Here is a 20134-nt window from a genome sequence, read left to right on the forward strand (position 1 = left end):
TTTTGGGGGGCTTGCTCAGAAGTGCAGAGGAAGAGAGGTTGGAAGAAGGTTGTTGGCATAATGTGGGATATATCTTTATAATCTTAATTGATTATGCCTTTCCAGTTTGGGGCTCTGGAAACTCAGATCTGAAGCCTCCAAGTAAGAAATATGACCTGCTTGATGTCTGGTTTGGCCAGATACATTTTCCAGCCAGCAGGAAAAAGTATGGGAAAAATCTGAAGAGTAGGGGAATGGTATTTTTCTCTGCCAAGAAGAAGACTTACACATTTTTATGAAGTGGAGTTTTAAAGACTTTTATGGAGGTGTTTTATTTTATTCAAAATGATCTATCATCTATCTATCTCTATATCTTCAGAAAAGAAAGAAATTCATTCCTGGTCTATCTCTGCCTGCTGCAATACTATTTTATCGGTGACATGAGACTAATTCTGGCTAATTTATAAAGGGTCCCAATGATTCCAAAGCTTATGAGTCAGTGAAGAAACTGAGCTCAGGTAATTCATTCTGGTATATAATAAAGCAATCTAGCTATCTAAGATAAATGACTACAAAGTAAAATGAAGGATATAGACGTTTTCTGATATTGGACACATCAGCTGACCCATAAATCTTCACATATTTATTGCAGTATCCATTAACAGAGAACTAGGTGAAAGTGAATGCTGTGCAGAAAGCAGGATTAGAAGGCAAATGTACGCTGCTGGCCAATCAAAGGCCACTTTATATGAACCAGCTTTCAGTATTCCCACAACTACACTCCTGGGCCTTGGCAAAATTCTTATCATGTTCATTAGGGCTGTGCAAAACATTCACCATTCAAAAGGGCTATTTTGCAAAGTCTGTTAGGGCAAATGAAGAATCACTTTTCAAAGCATTAAAGGAGCCTCCTCCTTTTGTGGGATTGTGGGGCTGCTTTGAAGACTGATCCCAGCTGCCTGGCATATAGTACACGTGCATGCGCAATGGCTTCGCTTGGCTTGCCGTGCAAGTGGAAGTGTTGTGGATCTATCTGCCCTTCTAATCCAGCATTGTTGTCTCCAAATAGCAGATCTTTACTAGGATCCCAGACTACTTCCTTCTTCTAAAACTGGAAATGGCAGGATTTGAACCTGGAATCTTCTGTGCACAGATATTCCACCACACTAAGCTATGTTGCATTCCTGAAAGAGGAGATGCATTTTTTATTCTTTGCATTAGTGCCACCTCACCCTGACAGCTGACAGTATTAGAGGGAAAGTAACCCAAACACTTTCCTAAAGAGTTTCTCCATTACATTCAGTGCGGTTGAAAATGGCACCTTAGTCTGTCCACTGTCTACTTGTCTGTGATCCTAAATTATATGTCTCAACAGAGACACCAAAGAAACCATGTGGAATCCCATTTTATGTATCATGCTACTTCATTACTTACACAAGTAAATGGATCAAATGTTGCTCTGACATCTTTAGTATTGCCAAAACATACCATATTCAGATTTGTTACTTAAGTTTTCTTACCACAATCAAGAAACTACAGATTCTAAACAATCTCTCCTAAGATATGAAAATGAATAGTTTGTGCCTTCTCAACACACTGATCAGCCTTCTCTCTTGGTTGCTAGGGTTGGTGTTCAATGGATTAGTAACCCTTCTAGTGACTTGATCGTAATCACCAGAAACTTGGCAATACAGAGGTACAAGATATAGAGAGGTTTATCTATTAATAACTCAGATCTAAAAAAAAAAAAATAGCCATATAAAATACAACCTTCTACTGAGTTTGGGCTGTATCTTAAGGTGACATGGGAATAATTTGTTTGGACATTCAGCACCCTAACCCAGATGTTATGGAATGATTTAGAAAAATAAGGTGGTCCAGTTCTCCTAGAACTGTACCATATCATTTTTTTTCTGGGGATAATGTATTTGATTTTTCCTCCTTGTAAAGTTTCCCTCCATGTTGAATGCTATTTGAGCCTGATAAGACATCCATGGGGGAGTTTAATTAGCTCTACACTATGACCCGCTGGGCAGCACACAAGAGCATCCATAGGGGAGAGCCAAAAGAGTCAAGAGAAGAGCCATGACCGTGTACGTGAAGAATGGCTGCTTTTTTACATGAGCATTTCAAAGGGATGTGGCTTCAGTTCATGGCTATCATCTTGATTTTTTTGATTCCCCCCCCCCCCCCAGCAGATGCACCTGGCAATGATTCCTTTTGCACCATAGCATCTAACCCAAGAAACATTGAAACATAATGGCAGGAAAATGTATCTGCAAAGGCATGCAGTCCTCCAGTAGGTTGATAAGAGGTTATCTGTTTATGGAGATAACATTGTATGGACCCAAGGAGAAAATAAGGAGGCATTGCATTTTGTCTCTCCTTCTGTTATTTGTTTATTTATTTATTTATTTGGTGCCTTTGAGTCATTGTTGACTCCTGACAACTGCCTGGACTAGTCCCTGAAGTTTTCTTGGCAAGGTTTTTTGGAAATGGTTTGCCCTTGCCTCCTTCCTAGGGCTGAGAGAGAGGGACTGGCCCAAGGTCACCCAGCTGGCTTCATGCCTCAGGTGGGACTAGAACTTATGGTCTCCCAGTCTCTCGCCTTCACCACTACACCAATTGGCTCTCTTTTTCTGTTACATTTACCCAGACAGTATTATAGCACTCATTCCACATGAAACCTTGGAAAAGGGAAGCAGGCTGTGAGCTAATATGAAAAGCATCTCCTTTGTTGTGTTTCAATAAATGCAGCCAAAAAACCCACTGGTTGATGCGTACCCAAAACAAATCTAACAAATGACTGTTGTTCAAATAATTGTTTCATGTTTTCCATTGTCATCCTAATATGAAACAGGCAAAGTTTACAAAACGTAGAAATTGGAGCCAACTTGATGTTAGCAGTATACATGGGGCTAAATACAACTAATTTTTTTGGATCTGGGAAGAATTATGACATGTAAACAATTGACCTTACTTTTTTTAAAGCTAGACTTAGGATGCAGGAGATGCCAGATGTATTTACAGATTCTGTGGGAGTACTGTTATATAGAATAGCTATTTTTAAACAAAATAAGCTTTTTATTAGCAGTATTCTTCCAGGAGAGAAAGACATGTATTGCATTGTGACAAAACCTCTGTATTTATTCAGTTGCTGGTGAACTGTAGTTTTTATCGCTACAGAAGAGGGAAATGATTAAGCACATAAGAAGTAATCTTATTAGTTATATGTAATTAATTCAAATTTAATTTCAGTTATTTCAGATTCAGTTTTTATCTGGTCCACCCACTTTTGGGGGAGGGTTACAGTGGCAGAGGTCAAGTGTGGCCCCTGGTTGAGGGAAAGCTGGTTCAAAAGCCCTGCTTAATTCTATCACGATCTCTTAGAATAGCCAAGCTTGCAACATTTTTGCAAAATCTAATGAGATTATCCAACTTCTTTGGAACAATTGCTTAATAATCAGGGCAATGGAATATGGTAAATAAGGCAGATCTATTATAAGAAATAATTCTGTATCTTATATGAGAAACACAGAGGATTTTTTAGTAACTTTGATTTATTTCTCTTATCTATCTATCTATCTATCTATCTATCTATCTATCTATCTATCTATCTATCTATCTATAACCCAGAGACATGAGCTGAATTCCCATAGATATGGAAGAAACAACACTCTAAGAAAAAGAGCTGGCTCACTGTTAGACTTGATCTACAAAATGGCAGCCTCAAAGATTGTAAAAATAGGTCAACCGGTTTCATTACCCATTACATAAAATGGCTATTCATGGTCTCTTGAGTAAAATACATGCAAAGAAATTGTTTTAATTCATTATTGCCTGGATTGAGGAAGTGAAAGAGGCCCTTCATTGGATCATGAGGAGGGATAAGTAAGTGTATCTTTCTACCCAGTTTATAACTTAGAATTTATCATTCCATGATCAGCAAAGCCATTCACACAATCAACATAAATCATAGTCACACTCATTTGGAAATGAACCCACCTGATCATAGTGGGTTTCCTAAGGATTGCTTAGAAGAGAATGTGTGGCTGCAAAGCCTAAGCCTTTCTTATTTTTCGCAGATCCCTCAGACAGAATGAGCTTGCTCTGGAATAAGGAGGCTGAGAACCTAAGCCTTAAAAGGCCTTATTATGACCCTGACATCTAAACTTGCCATTGTTCTGCTCAGAGTCACTTGGCAACACTTTGGCCCCTGAAGGTTTCCATTATTCACATGGCTTTACAGCCTGTGCAAACATGCCAACTAACTCAAATGTGTTTGAGAAGTAGGGAGCTGTTAAATTATATTTTACAAGGATCAAAAAGTCTTAAACCATGTTTGCAGCCTGAACAGCAATACAAGTCCAAGCTTAAAGATCAACGTATTATCTAGATTGTGCTTTCCAGTTTTAAAGTCAGGATCTGCTTGTAACTGTTTGTCTTAAAAAAAAATATTCCTAGTGCCATCTGTTTAGAAGTATCATTGTTGTATTCATCATTCTATTCCCACTTTGCAAAGTATGGTTGTAGGGCTGCTGACCCATGTCAGCATTGGACAAGTTGCATGGGTCATGAAAACATAAATGATCTAAATCCATCTTCCTGAAATGTGGTCCTCCTCAAATGTCTTGTGACTACAACCCCCAGAATCTCCACCATGGCCAAAGACCAACAAATCTGAAGACATTAAGTTGGGGGAAGCTGATCTAGATCAGCTTAAGAATCTTGATTGACCACAAAAGTAGGACTCATGAAAAAAAAATCAGATTGATTGTTTTCCATGTTCAGTATTAACCACTGAATTCAAATGGCAGCAATTAAAGTTGACTGCTTTTGGCTTTCTTTGCAAATGGCACCAATTCAATGCTGTTAAAAGTCAGTGGAATAACACTGGTGCTAGAGAAAAAGAAACATCCTCTTCTTTCCTTTCTCCCTGCAATAAAGCAGTGCTTCTCCCCCCTCCAGCCTCATCTCTGCAGCTCTGCCCCCTCCTGCAGGAAATCATCTGATGGCTCTTGGTCTGAAGTCAAAACACACACATGGAAAGTGCAGACAAGGCAGAGGTAACTATTTAGCTTTCATCAAGCCACAAACCTCCTCAGGCTTATGGAACTGGCCTCATTTCACTAACACCTACTCACTTAAGGGATGTGGATTTCTTAAAACTTAATTAAGATTTGGACTTTCCTTAATCCCAGGGAACTGCAGATGAATTTCCCTACTAAAGTGTATACTTTACAACAGTTTAAATAGGGGTGGAGAGGCATGGTGGTAACCTTTTGAAAGCCAAGGAATAAATACACTTAATGTTCCCACACCGAAGTGGGAGGGACTGGGATGCAAACTGGGTGAGGTGGGGTCATCCAGTTGGGCAAGACCAGGAGTCCCCATCCCACCCCGGAATAGGCTTTAAGGGATTCTTCTACTCCCACCACTCCAGTAACTGGGTTAAGCCTATTTTATAACTTACACTATAATTTTTGCTGATTGCTTGTCTCAAAACAGCCATCAGCTTTTGGGATTTGCAATCAAACAGGACTCTGGAGGCTGCAAAAAGGCAGTTGCATGAGCCCAGGGCCTGCAGGTTGCCTACACTTGCCCCACAGAAAACCAGGATCCTAAAGGTGACAGCATATTGAACCTTAGCGATATGGAGATGAAGCTGCACATGCCACACATCTGAAAGCTGTTGCTTTCTCCTGGTTTGTTTAGTCACCATATTTCACATTTAGAAACTTCATTTTACTTAACTTTCAGCATTTAGAGTTAAACTGAAACTGGAGGACTGGAATTATAATGAAATTGTTTCAGTAAGATTTGTGTAGAAGGAAAGTGGTGAATGACATCCAGAGAACCTCTGTCAAAAGCTCCTGAATACTCTGGAATATAACCTAAATGCATTTTACAGATTAGACTGGCATAGGCAACAATTATTTCATGTGTAACATTCTGCACATGGAAGCTGAATCCAAACAAAGGTTATATAAGCACAGGATCATGTCTGAACAACGATATCCCAACTAATTAGTTAAAAAAGATCTGCTGGAAGAGTTCTAGTTCAACTTGCTTCTGGAAGTTCAGCAGAGTTGGGGCAAGTCTTACTTCCTGGCTAGAGCTAGTCCACAACATGGAACCTGGGTATGGAAGGACCATGTTAAAATAAGGTAGTCATTTGTTTGTTGGGGGGGGTATATCCATAACCTCATCCATATATCTGCAGAGATATGACTCCATTCCTAATTGTCACTACTATATGCGGCAAGTAAAAGTATGATATATATGAGTGTACACATTATATTAAGTCATAATGTAATGTGTTTGGTTGTAGTTTAGTGGGTTCTGTGCACCAGGCCATTGTGCCTTCTAAACTATAGGTTGTTGTTTAATGTAATGTCAATAAGGTATGGTTTAGAGGGATATGTGCACCCAGTCCTATTAGGAAGAGTAGAATCAGCTGGGCTCAAACAATACGGTATGAACTAGTCCTGTCAAAAGGTTTTGTTATATAATCCATAATTCCATGTCATGCTGCGTCTCTTCTGCTATTTACATGCATCCTGACTGGCAATTTTGCCTTGGCTTATCTCACAGTCCACTAATTTCAAATTAATGTTCAAATGCCCAAGAAATACAACCAGTATCTGCTTTTTGCACCATCAGCACAAAATATACACTGTAATTGGAAAACCAGAAGATCATTTTATATTCTTCTTTGGCCAAAAGCCTCATTGTAGACGACAGTTGGGAGTGGAAACCTAAAGCTGATTCATACATTACCCCCATTGTGTGAGGTTGCTGCTTCAACATGGATAGATCCCAACTTCAACATCTCAATCTAATAACTATGAGAGGAATGGAAAATTAGCCATCTGCTGTTTTTTAACCCCAAGGAGAACCACAAGTTGTGCTTAGTTAATACCACAAGATTATCAGATTTAGACATTACTGACATACAGTGGGAACTATCCATGAGGACATAACAGCCAATACGGGGGAAAATACTTCTGTTTTATTTATTTTTTTCACAGATTACTTCCCTAAAGACTACACTTGTATTATACTTTTACATGCTGGGTATATTCCAGATCTGGCTGACTCCGTTTTAGAAAAAAACACAAAAAATCTGGCATTCTGCAAGCTGTTCATTCTGTCTAGAATGTGTTTACATGAAAATGCATCATTTTGAAAGCAAAGCCATTGTATATAATCCATTTCAAATCTCTTCATATTTTCTTTATACACTAAAACTTAGGTATGAAACATGAAGAGGCAAGAGTACAACAAATCCCAACACCCATTTATCATGGCTACAATCCAACAACTAAGTGTGGAATGATTAAGTCTCGATGTTAGTAAAGCCTTGTAGTGATTGTTATTTCAAATTCTTATGGGTAGCAAGGAAAACAAGTTAGAAAGTCATTTATTCATCAACTTAAGAAGGATTGTGCAGTTGAATAAGGACATTTTGGATTTCTCTAATAACAGAAATGTTAATAATTTCTAGTAATATAAGATGAGGATCATATGTATGGCACACCAGTCATAGAAACAAAAAACAAATCATGAACATTATTTTCCACCAGACAGCCTTTAATTATCACCAGTGCTTCCATTAGTTGGAGTCAGGGTTGTGAAGAAGTGAGAGAAAATACTTTATTCAGAGGGACATAAATTATAACTCAGAAAACTGAATGAGGTTACAGGGAAGAAAGACCCAGGCATCACCTCCACTAGGTAATGATCACCTACTGCAATTGAATATCTTCTAATATCCATAACTAGAAATTATGGAAAAGAAAAGAAAGAAATCAATCAGAACTCTGCTCTAAGATGAGTTGCGTTAGCATAGGTCCAGGGCAGAGACAGGGAACTGGTGGTCCTCCAAATTATGTTGAACTAACCCCTCCCAAGAGGCCCAACTAATGTGACCAATGCGGAGAAACTCTGGGCCACAAGTTCTGAACAGCTATAAGTTCCCTGCACTAGAATAGGACACCCCAACAGTCAGTGTGCACCCAGGTATACTGTAGTGATGCTTTATCCACCTTGACTTCAATGCTTAGCATAACAATTATGATGCAATCTATTCTCATTCTTCTTTTTTAGCCATTATAAGCAAAGAAGGAATTCTTGACTGAGGTTTACAATGTGATTATTTGAAGCTCAGTGTATAATCATCAGCTTCCTTACAAGAACTTCTTCGCACAATTCACAATTTAATATTATCATTCATTCATTCATTCATTCATTCATTCATTCATTCATTCATTCATTCATTCATTCATAACTATTTAAATGTTATTTTCAGCATAATCAGAACAATACACCATGTCTAGATAATATCTTCCTATGTATGCAAATGTGAATATCCCAGATGGTTGCTATTTTATTTCCTATATGGGTTATAGCTTGCTATATTCTGAATAGCCTTTGTTCAAGGAAGGGAGGGAGGGAGGGAGGAAGGAAGGAAGGAAGGAAAAAGTAAACAACCAATCAACCAATCAACCCACCCCATGGCCATCAGTGAAATGTGAAAAAAAAAGAAAAAGAAAAAAAAGTCAGATTGATTCTAGAATACTTATTCTAGAATACTTATTCTAGAAAATTTTTCCTATTTTAAAATTGTGTGGGGAAACATAAGCCATTCCAGTATTCCTTATCATTTACATGTTTTTAAAAAACCTCTAGTTAATGTTATGGGATTTTGTTTTCTTTCTTTCTTTCTTTCTTTCTTTCTTTCTTTCTTTCTTTCTTTCTTTCTTTCTTTCTTTCTTTCTTTCTCTCTCTCTCTCTCTCTCTCTCTCGCGCGCGCTCTCTCTCTCTGACTTTCAGTTGTCTTCTTGAATCTTACAGAGCCTAACTGAAACAATGACAACAGAAAATATAACAGTACAGCAAAAGTAGTGTTTCTGAATATGCATTTGACTTCTTTGTTATATCTATCCAAAATGTGTCTTACAACTAGAAACAAGCACTGCATCTGTCTGAATGCACCAAATGCATAGCCATGAATGCTTTATATCCATTAAATCTGCTGGATGTAAGCAATTGAATCCAGTGGGATGTGGAAAGCAAACAAAATCTAGAAGATTCCTACAAGCAAGTATAGTTTAAATCAACTATACACAATCAATTATATAAAGCAACTATAAAACATGATTGCCTTTTCTCCTTACTCAGTGAATGAATTGTGAAGAATGAATGAATGAATATGTTCATTCCTATAGTCCTTGCAGTTTATTTTTAAAAATGTACAGAATGTCCATTTTCTTCCTATCAATGTTTGTAAGAAAAGCTTTTCTATCAAAGAAACTGATGAAGAAACATCCTATTTCAGATATACATATCAACTATGTGAGTATATTTGATTGTGGTAAGCTATAACGCAAAGCTTGTTATTAATTAGTTGCATCAATCAAGCTATGCATTCAAGGCACAGGTCACACAATTCTGGCAATTTAACATAGTGCACACCACCCCACACACCGCAGGCTCCTGAAATATCCCTTATTAAAATATCCTGAATGAAAGCGAATTACCAAGTGATCATTTCCTGCAAAACAGTAAGTGTGAGTGTGCACAGCTGGACAGTAAGCATGTAAAGATTACAGCCTAAGGTTATTTACTATCAGGAGAGCAATGGGCTTGAAAGAATTCTCTGATGAGTGATGAAATGATGTCTGAGATGTATGGATTCCTCTCCTTTCCTGTTTATGTCTCAGAAGAAAACACTCACACCCACACCTGGAAAAATCTTTCCCCAAAGCTGAGCCAACTATTCTGGTTCACAAAAGCGCTTCCTTAAATGGTATAAATGACTTCACATGCATTCGAAAAAGAAACGTCTGCCGGCAAGACCCCGAAGCAGGGCTTCTTACAAAGCCCACCCCAGATGGTTAAATGCAACCTTGTTCTACATGACAAATGAGGTCCAGACTTTCCTGAACTCTGCACTCAAGATTTTATCCAAAAAGCAAAAAGAAAAGAACAGTAACAAGTTTCCAGCGCTGGTTAGACAAAATGAGTCTAGAAACGTAAAGAGAGAAAGTTTAGAAAAAGGCACAGAGTGTGGTTAAGCCCCCTAAAAAATTCCTTTCTTTAGGTTAGCCCTCTTGCTTCAAAAGTAAGCAGGACCCCTAACCTGGATCAAAGCAAAAGGAAAAAAGTAATTTGATAAATGCCTGATATCTGGCATAATTGAACATATATTATATATTATATAATATATATATATATATATTATATCTGTCAAACCATGACAATTCTTAAGTGGGAATTACTCACCCTCTTGTTGTGCCAAAATGACGGAGAATTGTGACACAGTAAAGACGAACAAAACGGCTCTCTGCACACAGCTCATCATGTTTAAATAATTTTAAACATGAGACTCTATGTGTAAAAGAGAATGAGAGGAAAAAAAAGGGGGAGAAAAAAAAATCAAAAGATCACCATCAATTGCTTCCTGCCCTGTCAACCACTGGGCCTGCAGAGAACTCAGCCACAGGCATTCCTGTGTCTTGCCCTTAAATAGGGAAAGCTTTGGCTTCCTCTACTTGCCAGCCCCTTTCTGAAATCTGAGAGGAGGTCCCATCCCCTTCACATGAAATCAAATGATTAATATTTCTTTTGGCCTTGCTGAAGGAGCAGCCAAACTGAAGCAGATACGTAACACATCTGGAGCGCCTGAGTCTGCAAAGCTTGTAGCCTGTGCATGTTCAGATGTGTGATGAAGGCACTGAAGAGCTGGACTGGAGGTGCAAGTGATGGAGTTTTTGCTGCCGATAGATGGGAAGGTGAATGTGAAACGTGGGATTTAATGTTTGTCTTTGTAGTAGGATCTGATATTTATGTGCACACTATTTCTGTTTGTTTTCTAAATACAGTAAGCAGGATCACTAGGAGAACTATGAGGAATGGGAAACTGGTGGTCCTTGAAGATGTTGCTGAACTACAGCTTCCTGTAGGCTTCCCAATAGGCCATTTGGCTGGGGCTGCTGGGAACTGTAGTTCAGCAACATCAAAAGTATCAAAGATTCCTTTGTGTTCTCTCTCTAACACACTCACTGTAAGAGGGATACCAGTAATGATGTGAAACCACGCAAAAGATGGTGAAGGGGACGTTCTAGAATAGATACAGCACTGACAAGCAAAGTGAGCTTTCTTGGCTAGCTTAGAAAGTGTACTGATTGGTGCCAGAAGCCAGCCAGCCTTCAGTGCCATCTCACTCAAACAGGAAGTACAGAGAGCAAGCTGATGAATGGCTGAAGGCAGCAACCTTACCTTGCTGAACTATGGTTCTATTCATATCTTATGACAGCTGAGTAGGTGAGGCAATGGAGCCTCTTTCCTGTTCCAGAGATTTGTGACCTGGAGCTTCCAAGCCCTGGTGAAATTGAATAGGCTACTTCTCTTCAGGTGACAAGGTGGAGGAATAACTAGTCAAACAAAGAATCTAATGAAAGATTCTTACCTTCCTACAAGGGGAAATTAGCCCAGGAATGAGCTCCTCATTATCACCCTAGGGGTGTTATTTTTATGGTTTTATCTGAGAAGATGATGATGGATGATGATGATGATGATGATGATGATGATGATGATGATGATAGCAGTAACACTCCTGCCCTGGAATCTGCAGGATCAGAGTTTGCCCCAGAGTCCTATTACCTCATCCTACTGCATATGTCCACCAGGCTCAGGGCAACTATGTAGAAGGGAGAAACACTTCCCTCAGAGAGCTGAGGACACCAGTGCAAGGTCAATCCAAGTCTTCAGGCTTGACTGCATGATGAATTTTTGTAGGGTTTCCAATGCTTTTGAACAGTGCTGTAGCCATTTCAATAGTATGGGCACCCATTCTCCCCTGAATGCTCCTAACCCAACCCTAACCTTAACCCTAATACTAAGATTTAATATCATTCCTATATGGCAGGAGCTGACTACTTTTGTAGCTGAAGGGAATGCTAAAAAAATTAAAGACCTTTGAGGGCCACAGGGATACGGTGGTGATTCAGTGATGTCACTGGAGGAGGCAGGGCCAATTTGGGGAACTTTTTTTTTCCTTCTCTCCCCCCCCCCCCCGCCACTTTTGGAGGGTTTGCTGATTGGTTTGTTTTAAATATTGATCCGAGCCGAGAGTGCAGTTAGTTTGCTTTTTAAAAAAAATGCTGAAAAACCATATCACTGAAGTTGGGTGGGGTGGGGAGGAGGGAATACAAGGTCTGCCAAGGAAACACTGGGAGCTCATAGACTCTGTGGCCGTAGATGCCCACCTTGGCTATTGAGCAATGAGTTCCAGAGCCACCTTGCATTCCAGATAAGATGAACATTCTTATAATTGGCTCACTCCTGGGAAAATCACGAATTGTCCTCCCCTTTTAGATGGGAGTTGGAGGGTGGGCGGTTTAGCCCAAATTTATTTGGAAATACAGGATTGCTCATCCTTAATAGAATTCCATCCATTCAGAGCAAAACATTTTCTCTCTTCCCATTTCTTTTTATATGATTGATTGGTGGGTTGCAACGAGCATTGCTTACAACAAAAATGTATCAGCAAAAATCATCAATAATCGCAACATGCTGTTACTGTCAGTCTAGAAGCCTTTTAGATTTAACACTTTATGCTTGCAAATGTAATATGAGCTGAGCACATTTGGAGCTGACATGGACCCAATCGTGGTTCATGAATCCCTGAGGTCTCATAATTAGGCAAAATGGCATTTCATGTAAAATATGTACTCTAGTCTTGTTAAGGTCAACTGGACTTCTATAGGTGAAGGGAATACATCCAGTTCCTAAAACGTTTTCCTATATCGGAAACAAGGTTATTTTCATTCATTCTGGACCAAACTCTCTAGCCCAGTTTCTATAAGCTGGATGAAAGAGGTTTGTTTCTTGACCTCATTCTCAAGATGCTGGTGAACTTCATTAGAATTTCTTTGGTGGTATATATATATATTTAGTTTATCTTATTGTTGTAAAGTGGCCAAGAATGTTTCCCCATTGTTCTGCAGCCACCCGGAATGCCTTCACTTCTTGATCTGAAAAAGCCCAATGAGAAGACTTCCCTTCCAATATCATCCTTAGGATGTTTCTACGATAGTCTAGCAGCTCATATATAGTTGGATTCAAGGATAATCAGGCACAAACTAGATTATTATTGACTAAGTTTATCTCCTGTCTGAATGGGATAACTCTGCCTATGACTATTGTATCCAACCCAGAGTAGAACCATAAGGATTTAATAGGTATTTTTTTAGCTTGTTTCTATAATACGTTTCAGGTTCATGTCATACATGCAAATCTGTTCGTTGCACTTAAATTAATAAAGTGTCCATGAAACCTAAACAGCAATCAAAAACAATACTTTTCCATGTGTATGTAACCTTTCCAGGCAGGTCTTGCAAATGAACACTTCGGAAAAAATGCCAGCAGATAACTGGCAACACATCTGAATTTTTCAGTCAACATATGAATCTGTACTTGATAATTTTCATATCAGATACATTTTTTGGCCTGATCTTGCTATTCTTCACTTGGTCAAAGAACAAGAGCCAGAGTTTCATGGACCAAGGGGAGAGCGTGGACTGGATGGGGAAATGGGAAGTGTTCCTAGGACTCTTGTCCCGTGTAATAGCTTAGCATAGTGCCTGTGTGTGTCCTCTTGAAGCCTTGAGGGAAATCAGCTCAGCTTTGTCTGATGGGAATCCTTTGCTTTGCACCCACAGGAAGAAGGATGGTGTCCCTCACTCCTAATCTCCCTGGACCAAGACTTGGCGTTTCAAAAAACTGGCATTTGAGAAGCAGCAAAAAAGGATTGAAGTGAAGATAATATGGAATGCGGTTATTCATCTGATTCATGCTTAGGACTTTAGTGTCCAACCCAGCTGTAACTACTCCTAAAACATGGCCAAAATTATGACTATAAACGGATTAACCAGAGAAGACCAGCAATCACTGATCTGCAGAAAAAAGTTGCAGTTGGAAGTGCATTTGGTAAGAATACATATTGTTGACCCCCCGGGAGACAGAGAAATAGGCAGGGTGGAGTTCTGCTTGTTTGCAGCCCCAGTATTAGCCAGTGATGAATCAGAGAAATTGGCACATTCGGCTAGACTGCTATTCTAAAGAATGCACATCTTTTCAAATTAACGTGTGGCCTCATATTGTACTAACTTTGTTCTCCATTTAGAAATTACACATCAGCAAGGTAATTTTATTCTGCAAAATAGACAATTCAATTCTATAGCAACTAAGAAAGAGAGAATGGATATTAAAACAGATTTTTTGTTGTTGTGTATGGCTGTAGGAATGGATCCAAAATTCAGTGTGGCCAACATGAATTGTCCCTGTATTGAGTTCTGATCCTGTCAATGGAAAGAAGCAAGATGTTGATTTCCATTTCCTGAAAACATGCAACCATTCAGCCTATTGTTTTATACTACTTCATCAGAAGCTCCTTTGCTGTTGACCAGATTGGGAAGAAGGGGAGTTGCAGAGAGAGAAGCATTAGTCAAAAATTACTTTCTACTCATTTCCACCAGTAAGAATAATCCTCTGAACCAAATGTTTAGAATCCAAGTCAGTGTATGTAAAACCTTTACAGCTGGGCACAATCAAGGAAGCAAGAATCATAGAGACCACAACAAAGAGCTTTAATGCAACAATTAGGGGTAAAGTACAGAATCTTGAAAATTACAATTGGAACTTTCTCCCCTCTTTAATTACCAAGTTCATTAAGGTGAAGTCTCTTTCAACTGTTTGAATGTCTTCCTGTTTCTTCTTTTGGCAACTTGGACTGACTTGCCATTTATAAGCTGTGACAATCTCTTACCCCATCTGCTGCTAGTTTCTGTCTAGAGTTCCCTCTGCTTCTTTCTCAGCCTCCTAATAATCTTTCACAAACAGCTTGGAATTAACATAAGCACATAAGACTACTTTGGAAAGGAACCATTAAACCTAAAAGTTATGTTGTATTAGGTATAGTGGAAATATCTCTTGTAGAAGTATCACTTTTCTGTTCAAGAAACTTAGGAAGGAAAATCCTAGATTAGAACATAAAGATACTGTGGGACAGGCGCATCAGTAGACACATGGGCATCAGTGCAAAACCTTTTGGTACAATTCTGGTGAAGGGAAAACCCTAGCCTGCCTGCAAATAAGCCATATCACCAGGTATTAAGAATTTTCAGAGTGAGTGCTTAATAGGTGCGAAGAGGAGAGTTTTGTGGGGTGATGAAATGAAGAGAGAAGGAAGGAAGGAAGGAAGGAAGGAAGGAAGGAAGGAAGGAAGGAAGGAAGGAAGGAAGGAAAATGAATATGATGGGATGGGATGGGATGGGATGGGATGGGATGGGATGGGATGGGATGGGATGGGGTGGGGTGGGGTGGGGTGGGGTGGGGTGGGGTGGGATGAGATGAGATGAGATGAGATGAGATGAGATGAGATGAGATGAGATGAGATGAGATGATGGGGAGAAAAAGTGAAGGGTGGAAGAAACTCTGCTACAGAACTTCCCCAGCCTGTCCGAGAGAGCTGGCCTTGGAAGAGATCACCTCCACTGACTGAGGGTCATCCATTCCTTCAAAAAGGAATGCAGTGGGGAAGGCAAAAGGCTGATTACAGTAAAGAGAAGGCCTGCGTAGCTTAAGCTATGTGACTGACATTCCAGGTTTGCCTCTTTGGGAGGGAAAGATCAAAGGATGTCAACCTCTTCTACCAAGGTGGCTTAGTTGACAGGCTGAAGTATCAAGGGAACCTGTGCTTAAGCTACAGCCCTGTCCCTGAGAGGGCAGGTGTGAATAAATTAATGTACCTTCACTACTATGTTTTATGTCTGCCTTCAGTCCCTTACAACTGGTTGGCTGCATCCCCCTGTCCAGAATGCGTAACTATCACACTAGTTCAGATGTGGGATGCAAAAGGAACCAGGTGTGAGGCTACCATTGACCTAAGAAAAAAAGTGTAGAGAGGATTCTTAGGGGTGTCAAAGTAATGTCTTACAGCCATAGAGCTTTGATCTAAAGCCTGACAGTTCTCCAGAATAGTCAAGTAATGATATGGTGGCTGGCTATGGCAGAGAAGACAGTCAAAGCACATCCAATAAATTGAGCCAGAATGATGACTTCTATAAGCCAGCCCTACATGCACAACTAAAGGAACAAACTCTACTTGCAGACCAGGCTGCAGGAAGTATGGATCCTATCCTTGTGATTTTGCAAACCATGGTGTCATCAACAGACTTTGGGTGATAAAGAATGGTGCAGCTGCTGGAACAGCAAATAGCTGTGTGTGACATGGCAAGGCATTTAACTGTGTGTCCCTTTGACCCACAGAAGTGGAGACTCTCGATCAAGGCTGCTTTTGCACATGAGCCATTCTTCTTTACAATGAACTTCTTAAATGCAGAAATAGCCACCCTGAGCCAAGTTTTTCTCTTGGTTTTTTCCTTAGAAAATTCCTTGGGTGAACTCCAAAAGAAGCTGGATGCTGAGGAGAACAGCCCATCTTTACACAAGGATCATGCAACAGCTGAAGCACTTGGTTCCCCAGGAGGCATTCACACTTGCCGGCCCATATGACCAAGGATGAGAGAACTCTTGATTGTAGAAGTTGCCCAGATAAAGAAGTTTAAACCACAGCCATGAGGAGGGGTGGGCCCATCCAGTGAAAGCCTCCATTCTGGCATGGGATTCTCCTTGGTGACTCAAGTACACCAACCCCAGGGTGGGGCAGCCTGCTTGGTGCATGGTCAGGCCCAATGACAAGAGCAGTGTCTGTTGGCTTGGTTAGCAGTGCAGAACCCCGTTTTGTGCTATCTGAGTGAGCCAGGAAAAAAAGGAGAGGAGATGAACCCACTCCAATTTTGAGCAATCAGTGTCACAATCTGCCCTGTCTTGGCTGTGGTTGCATGATAGTATATTTCTTGCCCACCAACCAGTGTCTAAGCAAAAGGTGTTCTTTGGGGCAGATAACACGGTAAATATTTATTTACATGTAAATATAGTTGGATTGGACTGTTCGTTTTATTTTCTGGTCATTTTTAAAAATCAGCCTGGTTTACTCCTGAAAGCAGTCCGAACTAAAACATTTAGTACATAGCACTACTCTGAATCCATGTTCGGGTAACCTTTTTCTAGTGATAGCTGATATCAACCAGAATCCTGATCTTGACAGTATATTAAATAATCATCTGATTTAAAGTAGCCCACTCAGGACCAGTTAAGAAACTGAATATATATTAGAGAACACTTTGCACAGATATTAGAAGTATGATTGAATCTATGTATAATTAGCTCAGGAAAATACATACTGATAAAATGTTTGACAAAAGAGTATTTGACAACTTGGGCAAGACAATAATATTGTTCATGTATCATGTTTGTCAAGTATTTAAGCCCAGATAATCTGATATATTACCTGGCAAACATGATAAATGAACAATTAATTAAATGTTGGATTAAAAGGAGAACTCATGTTGAAGCCAATTTAGCCTATTTGAAAGAGACAACTCAGTAGTCCTTATCTGTGTATGATGCAGATATACTTGTTAAACAATTTACTTCACGAGCTTTTGAAATTGTTACTTGAATGTGACACCATCCTATAATAGCTTTGTCATCTTTTGACATGATTTTTGACTGTTTTAACCTATAATAGAATTAACTTTTAGTTAAAAAGAAAGACACTTCTTGCCTCTGAAAATGACTTAAAGATACATTTTTTATATTTAAAAGCTCAAGAGAAGTCTCAGGGATTGTTGGAGGAATTCTTCAAAAAATTCCAAGTTAGCCCAGAAACAATTAAGCTAATGGGTTAACTAAAAGACATGCAAGATTTTTAATTATAGAATTGTTGCTCATACCGGCATAGCTAGTGAAGCAGCTGAAGCCAACCTTAAAATTTCTCCCAAGTTAATCATTGCGGTTATATCATTCTGGGTAAGACGAATTCTTTTTTTTTTTTTTTGGCATTTCATCCTATTTTGTACTGTAATTCAACTTGATGTGTACATGTTTCGGCACCTTTAACTTTGGGGGGAGTGCAGAGTGAAATGAATAAATACAAGAGAAATGTGTCAACTTGGATTTTCTCAGGTTTCTCAGATTTACTTTGTTACTGCATTTGGCTATAAATATAATTCACTAAAAAAAAAAAAATCTTCAGAAAAATACCTTGTTTTAATTTCATTAATATATGAGTTTTCTCAAATGTCTCTTAATCTTGAAAATAATGGTTTCCAATCATCAGTGTCATCTCAAAATTATATTGGAGAGATGGGCGGCATACAAATTTAATAAATAAATAAATAAATAAATAAATAAATAAATAAATAAATAAATAAATTCCCACCCATTTTTTAAATAGAAGTTTTGTAGTCTATTTCCATGTATGGTAATTTGCTCAAAATTTTAAAACCGTTGGGCTGATTGGGTTGCGTGCTGTGATATCTGATTCAGCAGTTGTTCCTATGGGTGGAAGGGGAGAATTTTCACTGATCCTCTTCTAGCCTGTCCCCCCAAGAGCTGTTTCAGCAGCTGAAGAAGAAAGGGAGAAGTACAGAAACTCACCTCCCTCCCTCTTCAATTCACAGAGACTTTCTGCTGGACCAGAGCACCTTTATGAATGAAAATACAGTATTTGTTAATGTCCCCAAGTACATGGACAGCCAGTCTGGTGTAGTGGTAAAGGCACCAGGCTAGAAACTGGGAGACCTTGACTTCTAGTCCTACCTGAGGCACCAAGCCAGCTGGGTGATCTTGGGCCAGTCACTCTCTCTCAGCTCTAGGAAGGAGGCAAGGCAAGCCACTTCTGAAAAAAACTTGCCAAGAAAGCTGCAGGGACTAGTCCAGGCAGTCACCAGGAGACAACACTGACTCAAAGGCACACATGTACACAAGTACGTGCTCTTCTAGGTACAGCACTAAGAATACATGCATGTTTGGAAAGAACAGATACTGTGGGGTAATTGCTAAGATGTTGGATTGGGAGTGAGGAGAATCTTTTTGGTGTTGGTGCCTGCCCTTTGGAGCAATCCCCCCGTCCCCAACACGTCATTGGACCAGACTCTAAAGACCTTTGGAAATACAATCAAGGCCCAGCCAAGTTCCTCAGGCACATGGGTCCAGATGAACAGAGTTCTCTTTTGGTGGGATACAATAAATTTTAGTCTCTGATTGCCATTCAATTGTTTTATGTCTTTTCTAGGTGTTTTTTTTCCCCTTTGTATTTTGTTTTATTTTTATTTTTTTAAATTTTATGCTGCCTGGAGTTATATTATTTGAATTAAGTGGCCATATAAATGCTTTAAATGAATAAACAAACCAAGTTCAAGGCCACCATCAACCGTGGAGACTCCTCAGGCGACTTTTCGTCAGTCAGTCTTTCTCAGTCCAACATTTCATAGGATTGTCCTTGTGGGGATAAAATGAAAGGAGATCCTCTTGCACTGAGCTCCTAGAGAAAAGGTAGGATTATAACTATAATAAATAATAACGTTAATACAGCTCTTTCATTTATGCAGCAGGAAACTTGGGAGTCTTCTCCAAAGATGCCATCCAGATGAGATTTGGAAGAAGAGATCCAAAGTCCCCAACTGGAGAAGCACTAACTCACCATGTTTCTGTGGAGTCCTTGGGGTTCTCTGAGCTTGGTTGAGAACCCCAAGGACTCCACAGTTCAACCCTGAGCTACACGTATTCTCTTCTATTGTTACCATGTTTTGAAATAAGTGACATCAGTGAAGCCACTCATGCCATAAGATTAATTATGTTCAGAATCTCAAATTAGCCAATTCTGTAATTGATCGCTTCTGAATGATATGATCCCATGCTACAGGGAAACTTTAAATGTACAAGGAAAAGTGAAAGGCCTCCGCAAGTGGCAAGTAGTTTCACTACAGAGGAAAGTCAGAGCAGTGCAGTTGAAGCCCCTCCCTGTTTCTATGGCCATCAATGCTGTGCAGATGTACAAAGGGGGAAGCCTTCAATCATACTTCTGTGACTGCCATTTTGACTTTTTTGACCCACCCTGCAGATGCCACTGGCCAAAAGGCTGAGAAGCAATATATTTTTAGACTGATGCAGGTATTCTTAGTTCCAGCATGGGAAGACCCTTCATGTCACAAGGGAATACTCTGTACGTCATCTAGATAAA

At 39.5% G+C, this 20134-nt stretch overlaps 1 protein-coding gene and 1 long non-coding RNA gene across 4 annotated transcripts in view; one reads left to right on the plus strand and one right to left on the minus strand.

Annotated features, from left to right (window-relative positions):
- Positions 1–10487, minus strand: part of COL3A1 (collagen type III alpha 1 chain) — a 69545-nt gene extending 59058 nt beyond the window's left edge. The window contains exon 1 of the mRNA XM_007431151.3: positions 10267–10487. Within this exon, the coding sequence (XP_007431213.1) occupies positions 10267–10345 (79 nt within the window). The 5' untranslated portion in view covers positions 10346–10487. The remainder of the gene's footprint in view (positions 1–10266) is intronic.
- Positions 10488–10583: 96 nt separating this feature from the next.
- On the plus strand, positions 10584–19187 carry LOC148216542 (uncharacterized). Of its 3 annotated transcripts, XR_015795198.1 has the most exons (4): positions 10584–10775; positions 13707–13974; positions 14288–14521; positions 16433–19187. It is a non-coding gene; the product is annotated as an uncharacterized LOC148216542 (long non-coding RNA). The 3 variants fall into 3 exon arrangements; XR_015795199.1 differs by lacking the exon at positions 14288–14521 and having other exon boundaries at positions 16433–19186; XR_015795197.1 differs by lacking the exon at positions 16433–19187 and having other exon boundaries at positions 14288–15237.
- The last annotated feature ends 947 nt before the right edge of the window (positions 19188–20134 follow it).

Source organism: Python bivittatus, unplaced genomic scaffold, assembly GCF_059951505.1.
Source record: "Python bivittatus isolate LINGU-HERP-01145 unplaced genomic scaffold, Pbiv_v1 ctg000200_np1212, whole genome shotgun sequence".
Classification (NCBI taxonomy): domain Eukaryota; kingdom Metazoa; phylum Chordata; class Lepidosauria; order Squamata; family Pythonidae; genus Python; species Python bivittatus.